Source organism: Sinocyclocheilus anshuiensis, unplaced genomic scaffold (genome assembly GCF_001515605.1).
Source record: "Sinocyclocheilus anshuiensis isolate Anshui unplaced genomic scaffold, SAMN03320099.WGS_v1.1 scaffold1737, whole genome shotgun sequence".
NCBI lineage: Eukaryota > Metazoa > Chordata > Actinopteri > Cypriniformes > Cyprinidae > Sinocyclocheilus > Sinocyclocheilus anshuiensis.
The window spans coordinates 453,966-467,298 of record NW_015540975.1 but is presented as its reverse complement, the minus strand read 5'-3'; the positions used below and the strand labels follow the sequence as shown (position 1 = coordinate 467,298).

At 39.0% G+C, this 13,333-nt stretch overlaps 1 protein-coding gene across 1 annotated transcript in view; it reads right to left on the bottom strand.

Annotated features, from left to right (window-relative positions):
• The window catches only part of LOC107690093 (protein diaphanous homolog 2-like), a 189,003-nt gene that overhangs the window by 38,357 nt on the left and 137,313 nt on the right, over positions 1-13,333 (bottom strand). Inside the window, exons 5-6 of the mRNA XM_016488332.1 lie at positions 9,451-9,543; positions 7,434-7,484 (exon numbers count right to left, since the gene is read on the bottom strand). Coding sequence (XP_016343818.1) covers positions 7,434-7,484; positions 9,451-9,543 — 144 coding nt within the window. The remainder of the gene's footprint in view (positions 1-7,433; positions 7,485-9,450; positions 9,544-13,333) is intronic.

The following is a 13,333-nucleotide window of genomic DNA, read 5'->3' as shown; positions in this document are numbered from 1 at the left end:
GCTACCACTAAATATTGTAGAAACTTAATTTGCTGTAAAGTTGCTTTGCAACGATTTGTATCGTGTAAAGCGCTATACAAATAAACTTGAATTGAATTGAATATTGTATACTGTTTTATGCAGGCTTATGATAGAACCACTCGTTGATGTAATCTTACCTATATGTAATCCTACCATGTTTAGTATCTATGAATTCGTCTTCTGATGATCTAAACGAGAGTGTATATTATATGTTGGTACATAGGCAATATATTAGTGTTCTAAGAATCTTAAGTAATTTTGCATCATCCCAAATCGAGTTCCATTTGCAAATTGCCATGCTCTCAGACAAAGGGTCGTAAAACTCCCCAGTATTTCCAACCTCCCGCTTGGAATTTCAGCCTTTCTCATTGGACAAGCCCATCCTGAGAGGCGTGAATCTTCTCAGACTTTAAAAGGCTCACGGACAGTTCCGCCCAGGTTCTTCTTCTGCTAAGTCTTCTGCTAAATCTTCTGATTGTTGAACGTGTGGAGAGCCTGAGCCGGTGCGGGCATGCCCGGTAGGCTCCAACACATAGCCAGTTCAGTCTGCGGTTCTGTTCGATTCTGAGAAGATAAGGATGTGAGCTAGAATGCTTCTAAGGAATGCTGAGCTAAGAGTCTTCAAAAAACCACCCTAAGCTTGTGCCAGGCTCCGGCCTAGTCTTTCCATTCATCAAGATCCTCTGACTCAAACTTGTTCTTTCTCATCAACTAACTTCAGCAGAGACCAACTGGAGCCCCAAAGTGCATCAGGACTCTCTTTCAAACAGGCGAGACGTGTAAGTATCAAACTTAGTCTTATTAATTGATACATTAAGTATCATTTGCACCTTTTACACAGGTGTGTTTGAACTAAGAAACTGATGTTTCCTTCTGGCTGTAGATCTGCTGAATATCAAAGGGTACCATAGCTTCATGTTTTTATTTCTCTTCTCTTTACTACTTAAGATTTAACCCTTTTTCCTATGCCAACTGTATGCGTGTGTGTATGTGTATGTTAGACTAGTTTAAGTGTGTATGTAGTTAATAAAGTCTTACTTGTATTACACTTGAGGTGGTTCATTGTTTGCTCATAACTGGAGTCCCTAATCATGCAGATTTTTGCTACATGCTCTGAGTTGTATTGTACAGTAAGAAAGTTATTTTCCTTAACCAGGAAATTAACGTTCTTAGAATTGACAGACAGTTGACACTGAGAGGTCAAGTAAATACTTACAGCGGATCTAAATATTTATAATTAATTATAACTAGTTATATAATTAATTATGCATATTTCCCCTTTGAGCTGATTCGCTACAGGTAAAATAGTCATTCCCATTGCAGCAGCTGACAGATCCCAGATAGTAAGGAAGGACACCCAAATACAGGTGGCTCTTCAGCCACTTTTTGTTTGTGGTAATAGACACTTCACACCGTTTAATTGTGGGGCGTGCCACCAAAAACGCTCCTTTATTCTCCTCTAGTCAAAGCAAATTTCTGCTGAACGCTGTTTTATTTAGGCCTACACTGATCGTTATTAGAACGCTCTCTCTCCAATTCATCATGACTACGGCTTAATTCACTCTGCCAAGGTTTTCGACTGTGGACGTCCCTTCAGAGTATTACCAAACCAATATTTTAAGGATGGGAAAAGTGAGGGCTGTGTTTAAAAAGCTCAATGGGTCTGATTTGAGAGATACAGCTTTCACATTTTCCCCAAAGTGAGTTATGACTATATTAAGAACATCTCAAGCCGGGAGTAAAATCAATTCCGTAGTGAAAATATGCAGGGCTAAAATCAGATCAAACTCTCAAATATGCGCTGCTGAGGAATATTTGCCCTGGCAAATTGATCCAGTATTGACAATCAGCACTTAAGGTGACCTTTCATAAGGGCCATTTGTTTCCATTTTATGCAAGTGTCTGAGTAAAGCAACAAAAAGTAATAAGCAAAAACAAACAAAACATAAACCCTTAAAGACTAAAAGCCTTTAGAATGTAAAGGTGACACCAGAATGCTTTTTTTGGCTTATGTTTCCGTCTTGGTCTCTACTCGCATCAGTTGGAGCTCCCCTCATGCTGGGGGAGAAGGCAGTGGGCAAAAGCGGCCAAGCCTGAGGTCCTTTATGGTGCTGTGCAATTGACTTCCTCCTGAAAGGGCTGTCGCCGGGAGCCGTCCTGGCCTTCACCGCACACACACAAAGAGCACAAGCTCCTTGAATCCACGGCCAACGCTGTGTGCTCAGTGTGAGGGTAACAAGCAGCTGCCAGTTTCTTTTTAGCAGACTTTAGAGGTTGAAAGGCTCTTGTTGGAAATCAAATGGCTCAGGCCGACATGCATTGACAAACGGAGAAAGGAGCCACACAGGTCTATAGCATTTTACCAAGATGTGATTTATTCTTTAAGAATGGATGTGTCACACGGTCAGCTTGTTTAAGTGCCTCGATAAAACCTCCCATCAGATATATGCTCCGTGGTTGTACGAACGGTACATAAAATCCTCATCTTTATCTCTATCACGGTTCCTCACCTGCATCGACAGATGACTCTTATAGGGTCCTGCGATCCTCTCTATCCATCTAAACTTCAACAGAACACATCTTTACTTTGAGTTTGAAACTTTTTTCCACCATTTTTCCATGGCCTCTCATCCCCGTTCTACACGGCTCCACCCTTTCTTCTGAAGAAAAATATCCTTATCTATCATGAGCAGGTGATAAGCCTCGAGAAAGCGTCACTGTGCAGCACTTCTACTTATTGATATCTGGGATCTACTAAGTCATCCACGCCATTGCCGAGTGCACTACCCTCTGGTCCCTTCAGCCCTGAGCAAATCACGTTAGCCCTTCCTCCTGCAGGAGCGCCCTGGGGTGAGCTACATGAATAACATCTATCAACAACCTGAAGTGGAATGCTTGAGGTTTGGGGAAGTGGGGATCTTAGCTGTCAGGCGAAAAGTGTTACAGGCAACACTACTATCTAACGGCTGTGGGTGTGAGAGTGAAGATAAAGTGTGTAGGTGGTTGGTTTGGTGCGTGTAAAAAGGAAGTGAAGGATCAGGGATTAATTGCTCAGGGATTTACAATCACAGTTTCAGGTTTGTAATATGATAACACCGATTAATTATTGCAGTAACAAAGAATGTGTTTCTGTCAATATTGCGAGGAAGCAATATGACAGCAAAAACAATGGGGGGAAAGACAGGGAGGAAGTACAAAAAAATGGTCTTGCTTCATTAAGAGGCAGAGGTAAGGAACAAATTATGGAGAGATCATTTACTATGTGACAGGGGAAGGGAAGGAGGGAGAAAAAAAAACTTTAATCTTTGTCTGGCTTTCGTATTCTCTACCATCTTCCTCCTGTCTTTCTCATTTGCTACTTCACAGATTCATCCCTTTTCTGCTGTTAAAATTTAATGACTGAAAATAGGTAATTTAATCTTCATTAAACATACAAGGCTCACTTTCTCCTCTGCCTGAGCAAATTAACTAGTAGACCAGTGGCAGAAAAAACACTGGGGTTAATCCCATAACCCTGGCACACATTATATCGCCGCATCTGTTTTTGGTAAGCCATTTCTCCACAAATCAAAGTTAAACAGGAATCCCTGAACCCAAGGAAACTTTTAATGGATGAAAGAATGAAGGTGAAAGCCCAGGAAGGGAAGGTTATAGGTTTTAATGACTTGGAAAGGCAGTAAATAAATAAAATTGTATCCCTCAGAAATCTGACTGATGTGCCTTTAGGGATGACCCATATGAAAGAGCTACTCAGCCTGTGGCTTTCATCTCCGACCAGAGAAATCGATGCCAAGGATGTATGAGCAGCTACCCGTCTCTATCCAACAATCTCTTAAGAGTACCCTTGGTATTCAAACAGAGGATTTTTAGTGTAGAGTGGACCGGTGGAAGCCTTCATCACAAAATACGATTTTCACGGTTACCTCTGAGATCAGTGCAGAACCTTAACATAAGCAAAAACATATTGTGACAGAAACCACCATCAAAAGTTTCTAAAGGCATTGGCTGTAACAACTAGGAAAACCATGTTTGCCAAATCAATACAAAGAAATACATCTCAAGTCTTTCAGTGTAACAAACGAACGAGATAAACTGGCTTGAGTTTCCAAACAAGAATACATGCACTCAAAGACTACACTCCACATCAAAGCAACAACTGAAGGCCATTAAATTGCAGAAAAATCACCAACACACAATGCCATGAGTCAATTCATGCTCATGTGTAAGCCACTGCATCTTTGTTATACTTTTGGTGAGCAAAGCTAGGCATACTGACAGCATTTACAAAACCTGATAGCAAAATATAGGTCAGATCTGACCAGGGATCCTGCATTAAATCAGGCCTCTTTTTCATCACCTGGGTTTTAAATTTGTGACACTATTTAAAATGGATTACCTATTTACCGTATCTCTACTGGCACAGTGCTTGGGCCTGATCTAGAGCTGAAATGCCTGCATGCTCATGGTCGTGTTACCATATTACCCAAGTAAAAAGGCCGTCTGCTGTCCTAAGGCTGTAGCACGTTGACCTACATCAATGCACTAATGCTTCAGAGCCTAATTAGTAGAACTTGTAAGCCTAACGTTTTGTCATGTTTGGCTGGTTTCTGTATTGTTACATGCATGATTAATGCAACTATACTGCAAATGCTAAATGACAATCACTAAATGATTTGGCCGGAGATGATGGGTATGCTATTTTGTTGAAGGATTCTGCTCATCTAAAGCTGCATTTTAAAGGGATAGTTCACCCAAAAATGAAAAGTCTGTCATCATTTAATAATCATGTCATCATGTCAAACCTGTACACCTTTTTTTTTTCTTCTGCGGAACACAAAAGAAGATATTCTATCCCTTTAATTACATATAAGTAGCTCCTAAATTGGCAAGCTAAGTAGCTTCTCCAACACAGGTTTCCACAAAGTGTTAAAGCAGATGCCTGTCCTCAAATAGATCCTATTTCACATAGGTACATTCAAAAGTATTCTAAAGTAAAGGTGTGCTACTATATCATTAAATCAATTATTGCAAGAACACTTACACTGCAAGTAAATCCATGGCATTTATGAGGGCGTGGAAAGAGCCGTTCTATATTTAAATAAAGTGGTAATACAGTGAATTGGACCACAGAGAGTTGTGTTTTCCCTCTCTGTCTTTACAGTGCATGATTCCCATTGATATCAATGGATTTGCAGTGTAGCGCACACTCTAGTGTGTAGGTGCACAACTCACAGTAGTTTTACTGAGCCTGCTAGCTTTCTCTTTATCTCAAATGCACACAAAACGAGAAAGCGAAATAGTTATAGAATTATAGAATTGACATTCTACATGTAAGTGGTATTCTTTATTGTTTTTTACTGTCAAAATAACAGAATTCTTAGGAATTATTCAATATTTCAGCCTTTTGTATCTTTAAGACAAAGCAGAAGCCACTTCCTGCTGGTTCCACTGGCAGTGGGCGGGATTAATGGAGAAGTAATAATCCTATTCGCTAACGCTCACCGATCACGGTCCACATTGATTTCAGCAAATCAGTTCAAGTGAATGCAGAAAACGTGATTAATATTCATGAGCCTAGCAGCCTGTCAGACCTTAGGGCATTTTATACTATTATTCATTGTATTTGTATTTTTTTGTATTATTATTTTAGGATTATTGCTAGTCTTTTTACAGAAACAATTCTCCATTTCTTAATTCTCTGTTTTATTTAATATGACAAATATGCATTAATACATCATCATTCATGTTATATTTTAGTTCTAATAACAAAAGTTATATCATAAAAAATGCTGATTCTATTGCCTACGTTTGCGTTAGTCCTCTTAAAAGCTGAGACAAGCTCTGATTCTTACAACAGTCATTCAAGCTATGTTTAGGATCAGGTCACTGAATCTGTAGCCCAAGAGCATTATGACATGTACAAGCCCCACAGATCCAGAGGTTTAATTCATACTGATATATTCTGAATGGTTCATGTAGCATATCAGTAAAACAGCAGAAAGCTACAAAATAAAACACATTCACTGACATCATAAATAATGTACATATTCACTAAAGGGCTCAGTGTGGTACTGAATATGCTTTTCACAGGCATTTCTGTAGCAGTGTCATTCACAGGCGTGCAAAGCATAATGGTGAGGAGATTCTATGTAGTGCACACATTAAAAAGTCATTTCAGGCATACAGAATATAAGAAACTGGCATTCACGCGCTTTAAAGACCCACACACTATCGCACAAGACTCTGTGAGCAATAAAACTCTGTCATAGCAGTTCTAAAGTAGGCCAGGGCAGTGAAAGGCTTGAATCTATTAAAAAGTGAGCATTTGCGGTGCTCTGTGCATAGGATGACACTTAAACAGAATGGCAAGCTTTACAGAAAGAGTAAAGAGAGAGAGAGAGAGAGAGAGAGAGAGAGAGAGAGAGAGAGAGAGAGAGAGAGAGAGAGAGAGAGAGAGAGTGACAGAGAGAGAAAAGAGAGAGAGAGAGAGAGAGAGAGAGAGAGAGAGAGAGAGAGAGAGAGAAATCCATGAATCGGAATTAAGTAAAGCAATGACCCTTCAGAGAGATAATTTCTATTCGCCTTTCACAGGCGTGGATGTGCTGCCATGCGTCATCACTGCAAGGGTGCGTTAGTTAGGTCATCTACTGTAGGATGGCTAGAAACAGGAGAAACTAGCCTGAGCTCCAACTACTGGAGAGGACACAAAGGAGCCACTGCACTCCCAGATCAAAAGTTCCTCTAAATTAATCTTACCTAATATATGTGAACAAAACAACCCATCACACTCTTTTAGATGATGCTCAAATCAATGCACTAATGGAAATCTTATAGGGAGTCAAATATTTCTAAGGCATTGTTCACTCTGCACTAAAATCAGATTTATTTTTCAAATGTATTCTTTAAACACCGACATGTTGCAAGTAAATAAATTAAATCAGAAAGTACAGACAATCTTTCCCTCTACTCATGTCCAATTTTGACTGTGTTTCATTGGCTCTGTGTTGAGATTCAGTGACAAAGATGGATCTAAACTAATGAATGTGTTTTGCATTATGCTATGTGTGTATATCTGAACTGGCTATTCAGGCTGAAACATTTCCAAAATGTGCATATTAATATGATTTGATTCAGGTTTGTAAAAAATCAGATTCTGATATTCAAACTACAAACTATAAAATGTTTTTGAGTTGAAAATGCCAAAGAAAAAAAAAGAAAAATCTGATTTCAGGCAGCCTGTCTGAACAAAGCCTAAGAGAGAAAGCCATCTTCTTCAAACCCACACATCCAGTTGTGGAGCTCAGTATAGTTTTTTAGAGTTCAACCAAAGTATTTTTTAAGTCCAGGCTATAAGCAAGTGTTATAGGGAGAAGAGCAGGGCAAGTGGGGTAAACATAGGTTCATTCTGTTACCATGGTTAGCACCCGGCCACCGAGGTGTAGAACAGGAAGGGCTTTGATCACCTGCAACAATGACAAAGTGGAAATTGACAGACAGAAAAAGAGAGAGAGAAAGAAAAAGAGGGAGAGACATCAAACAAGAGGTATTTCAGGAGTTCGTAACCAATTATCCAGTCTGAAACTCTCAGCCCACACACTCATCAGAAAAAGAAAGAAAGAGGCTGAAAGAGAAAGAGAGAGACGGTGAGCGACACTCAGCACAAGAAAGCGAGTGGCAAGAAAGAGACAGGCTATGAGACAGAAGAGAGAGAGAAAGAGCACTGGTGAGGTTTAATCTACACACTCTCTTCTATCCTAAATGTCAGTCTTATTCAAACAGATGTCAGGGAGACTGGGCCACAGAGCTGGATGGAGTAGGTGAGCTCTGAGCATGCGGCGCTCTCTTCCTGGCGGCGGCTGGTTGGCAGGCTCTGTCAGGGGGAAGCGCTTGGGGGCCTCGCAGCCCCGCTGAGTGGGAGACAGGTTTGATACAGCATGACACCTTAGTTATTCATGCCCTCTTATTAGACCTCCACACTGACACAAGGGATCATGGAAAAAAACTTTTTTGTAAGACGAGATGAAGTAAAGCCAGGAAAACAGTGCAGGGACAAATCAGTGCTGCTGAGCATGCTGGTATATGGATATTAGGTACATTGATCTAGCGATCTGAAGTTTCCCCCATGTATTTCCTCCTGATATCTTTTGGCATGTTTTTCTTATGTGGCTTTTCTAATGATGCTGAGTTTTTTTTTTTCTTTTCTTTTTTTTCTGTCAGTCTGACTCTGTACACAACATATATCTCACTACATCCCAGGAGAATTTCTAATGACAGAAGCAGGTTTATGCATTGTCAGCATGCATAGACAAGGACTTTAGGAAAAGAGTGACTTATTGGGGACATTGTGTGAGGCTGTGCTGGAAAGCTACAGCAGTTATAGACACTTGTCTGCCCGTCTTTGGCATTTCAATTCAACATAGCACCTACAGCAGGTGGCCCGCTTCTCCTCCCTTGGGTCAGAGCAATTCATCATGGCAGGATGGAATATGTTAACATTAAGATTATGTTAAACCATCCTCTAAGGACCCAGAGTCTACAATCAATTTCTGTAATCAGTGACTTATGAAAGGTAATGTGGCAATGAATCCAATATGAAAACAGTTGTGAGGCGGAGACCTACAGAAGGGCAATAAACTGAGCCAAATTTTACAAGTGTTACTTTGGGATTTATGTTGTTGAAGGAATAGTTTACCCCAAAATGAACATTTTCTTTTTCTCACACCAAACAATTTACGACTTTTTGTTCTTTGGAACACAGAAAGATAATTATTGAATAAAGTACACTGCTGTTCAAAGGTTTGGGGTTAGGATACAGCTGTGACATCACAGGAATAAATTACATTTTAAAATATAATATAATAAAAACTGGTTATTTTAAATTGTAATAATATTTTCACTGTATTTTTAAACAAATACATGCAGCCTTGGTGATCATAAAACACTTTAAAAAAAAAAAAAAAAAAAAACAACCCCTCACCATTAAACGGTAGTATACTTGCTTCCCCCCGCCCCTTTTTTTCCAAGCAATTACTAACCATAGGAAATGCTTCCATGTTTTAAAAAGTATGCAATAGCACCATTAAAATATCATAAAAGTAGTTCATATGATTAGTGCATTATACAAGTCTACTGAAGCCACACAACAGGTTTATTTGAGAAACATACTGAAACTGAAGATACTTTTATGGTGCTTTTGTGTCCTTTTTGAAGCAATAAAGATCAAGTTCACATTCTTTGTAATTGCATTAAAAGAAGAACAACAACAGGCACATATTTCCAAACATCTCCATTTGTGTTCCACACAAGAAAGGTTTGTAAGAATATGAGGGTGAGTAAGTGATGACAAAATTGTCATTTGTGGGTGAACTATTCATTTGAAGGCATCGTGAAATGTAAAGCAAGAGGAGGTGCAGGTATAAGCAGTCTTACCGTTGCGTGGGGTTCGTTTCCTGCGGTCACGGAAGGCTGCTCCAGACTGCAAGGCCTCCATCAGGTTGTCCATCACGCCCATCTCGTCACCTTCTGTAGAGAGGACAAAGTTGCCTGTCAGAGCTCAGTTTCATGCACAATACATTCACATAGACTCCAACTCGCATACACAAATCCACACACTGTGGTCAGGCTACAAAAAACCGAGTGTGGGAGTAAAAGGAAAAGTGAAAACAGAACAGCAATAAGGCAAGGCAAATGGGGCAGAGGGCAAAGAGAACAGCGCGACTCCCTACAAGCACAAACGCTTCGAGGCGGCAGCGGCTAACATATGGAGAGGAGCCAGAGGATGAAAGTGTTCACTGATGGCCATTGACAGATATTCGCTCTGCGGCTTGCACAGGGGAGCTAAGTGCTCTTTACCAAGATTTAGTGTGGAGCCGTTCAATACAGGGGCTTTTTATCATTGTTCGATGACAGTGGGATGTGCTTCAAAAATGGTCATACCACCGAAGTGCAACGCGTCTCTGTTGCAAACGGGGTTTGACTTCTAAAAGACAATGAGACGTGCGACTCACTCACTACAAGGACAAATCCCGGGGAGAAACAATCAAATTTTGGATTTATTTCTCTGTGCATAATATGGCGGAATATGAGACCCTTTAATTGTCTAATATTTTTTTTTTAAACTGCCAACATTCCAGAAATACGATGATGTTATAAAGACAACATATAATTATGATACTGTATAAATTAAATAAATACACAGACAAACATTGTTTTGAAACAATTTAACTAAAGTAAATAATAAATAAATCATATTAATATATTATTAATTAATTCAAAATTATTCATTCAAAATATTATCATATACAGTAATTAATAATAAATCAATAAATGTGACCCTGGACAACGAAACCAGTCATAAGGGTCAATTTTTTTAAATTTAGATTTATACATCATCTGGATAAAATGAGCTGAATAAATAAGCTTTCCATTGATGTATGGTTTGAGAAAATTGCCTTTAAAGTTGTCCAAATTAAGTTCTTAGCAATGCATATTACTAATCAAAAATTAAGTTTTGATATATTTACGGTAGGAAATGTACAAAATATCTTCATGGAGCATGACCTTTAATTAATATCCTAATGAGTTTTGGCATAAAAGAAAAATCGATAATTTTGACCCATACCATGTTTTTTTTTGGCTATTGCTAAAAATATACTCAAGCGACTTAAGACTTGTTTTGTGGTCCAGGGTCACAAATATTTGATCTCAAATTAAATTTGTTACCTCATTCCTTAATATGCAGTTACATTCTTCCACAACTTAATATACTGTATTTCCTTGACTTCCACTTATAAAGTTTTGAAGCTTTGAAGTTTTTTTCTTGCATGGGCATATGGTGCAGAACATCTAAAGCATCGGTCAATGATGGGGTTCAGAAATAATCTTTTGGTCTTTTATCTGGGTCATCTATCTTTACCCAGCATTAATGAGACTGAGGGTCCCCACTATATCATAGTGGTCCAGCAGGCATTATTTTAAACTAGAATCATTACGGTGACTTATTGTTGCGTGTGGGATCGTTTCATCTATTCTTTTGTGTACATGATCGAGCCGTTCTGTGGAAATATTTAGCGAATGGGTTGGGATTTGACGTCTGCCTTGGCAGAGAGAAAACGTCTGTGGCGGAGATGCCGGTAGCTTTAGGCAGCAGTTTCAGGCGTGTTAATCAATCTTTTGTTTCCTCGCGCATTCAAAGTAGATGACAGTCAGCAAATTGAATTTATAAAGAGGAAGAAAGTTGACACGGCTACATAATTAATTTCAGAAAATGCCACACACTCGCTACACTGAGGCAGAACTGCACAAGTGCATTTTCCGCTGGGAGCAGCAGCATGAATACTTATATGTGATACAACTGTACACATTAAACAAAGGCAAAATGTTACAATTAAAAAGAATAAACAAACAGTAGCAGTGGGATAAAATGAAATGATTCATTTTCTTTTCAAGCCTAGCTTTTACTGTGTCGCTTTATACTCGAGACCCTTACTCAAAAATCAAAGAAGCGGTTCACACAGTTAGCTGTGTTTAATAGCCACGCAGATTAAATCAAGCTAATTAAACTAGCTGTTCCAGAACAAACCAGAGCAGAATAAGCATGGCTTATCTCTAATTGCTCTTCAACACCTTGGCTGATAGCTCTGCTCATTGGTTTAAACCAGGACATGCATTTCGCTGGCTCCTTCCACCGAGTGTCCCATTGTCCTCTGAAAGCAATGACACTTCCTAAAGTAGCTGCATCTCAAAGTTTGCATCCCCAAAACACACCCACATCCATCTGACGCTCGAGCTGGGTGTTCAGGGGGCAGGTAAACATTTATTAGAGGCACCATGATTCCGGAAACTTTTCGACAGCTCCCTCATTTTCTTCGTTTTGGAGACTTAGACATCACAAGGGGCACCTGACACTTTGATCAATTTGTCCTACTTCTTGCTTGCTTAACTGTAACACAATTCATCATCTGCAATGGCCAGGACAGGAGAGCTGGGAAGGCTGGGTTCAGAGGATCTCAGACACGAGAAAGCAAAATTACTAAAATGGGAAACATGCTCCCAAGCGACCCGTGACTGCTCCATTAACAATGTCCTGTTGGGCCATGCTTCCACAAGAATCAGCTGGACTTTTGATCTCTCCACACGGATCTGAGAGGAACTGCCAGAGCATGTGGTCTACAGTTGTATCATTGCGGGATGTATTAAAATCAGAGAATCTAAGGAACACATTTAACTCTAAGATTAACCAACCACACTGTGCTTTTTCGACAAAACTCAGGACAAACCATATTCAAGAAAACAACTAAAACAAACAATTAAAACAACTGAACAAACACCCTTTCAAACAGCACTGCATAATATACTGAAAATGTACAACATATGTAATAATTGTAGTGGGAGTGTGAAATTAACCAACACAACCACCAAAATCACCATTGTCATCATCAAAACCATGGCTTTTTAATTTACATGCTACTTTCCTAAAGACAGCATAAGAGGGCTAGCAAAAAACTACTCATGTAAACAACACGACAGCAGTTCAATAAACAAGAGGTTAATAATGAGTAACTCACATTTTATACACAGTATTCAAATATTTTTGTGTTTTTTAATCTGTCAATGAAAATTTCAAATGATGCCACTGTTGTGTTTCTGTGTAGAGTTTATTAGTTTCTGAATAAACTAGTAGAATGATTCAAAGTAGAATGTTTTAACGACCAAAAAACAGTCTCTAACATAAAAAACAGTCTCTAGTTTCGTGTTTTTGAACGAATAAGTTCAGTGAATGATACAATGACTCACTCACAAGTCATGTTTTTTTATTCCGTAATGAATCAGTGTGTTTTAACAATTCAGGTCAGTGAATGATTCTATTTACTTAAAAAGACACCATCTACTAGTGCAGCAATGCAACTCTGTGTAAATAATCACTGTAAAATAATGCACACGCTGACAGTCTGTGAAAACACACACATCAGGGTGATTTGCTGCTCTGCAAATGATAAATTATTATTGTTGCTCAATTATTAGTAATGGGTCTCTGCTCTAAGTTTTACTCCTCCATGTCCCAGCCCGCTGCTGTCCAAACATCCAGTGTTACAGCAATTTTTCACCTGCTGGAGACAATTACCAAACTAGTTCCGCGTGTGTATCACACCAATGTACATATTTTGTGACAGCAAATTGAAAAGTTATTAATTACGAAGGCTATATTTAAAATAAACTAGTAATATTATTTTTCTTCAAAACCATCTAAAAATGTCTGTAGGAATAAAATGTAATGACTTTTAATGCTATTTAAGGCCTTCCCATATATATA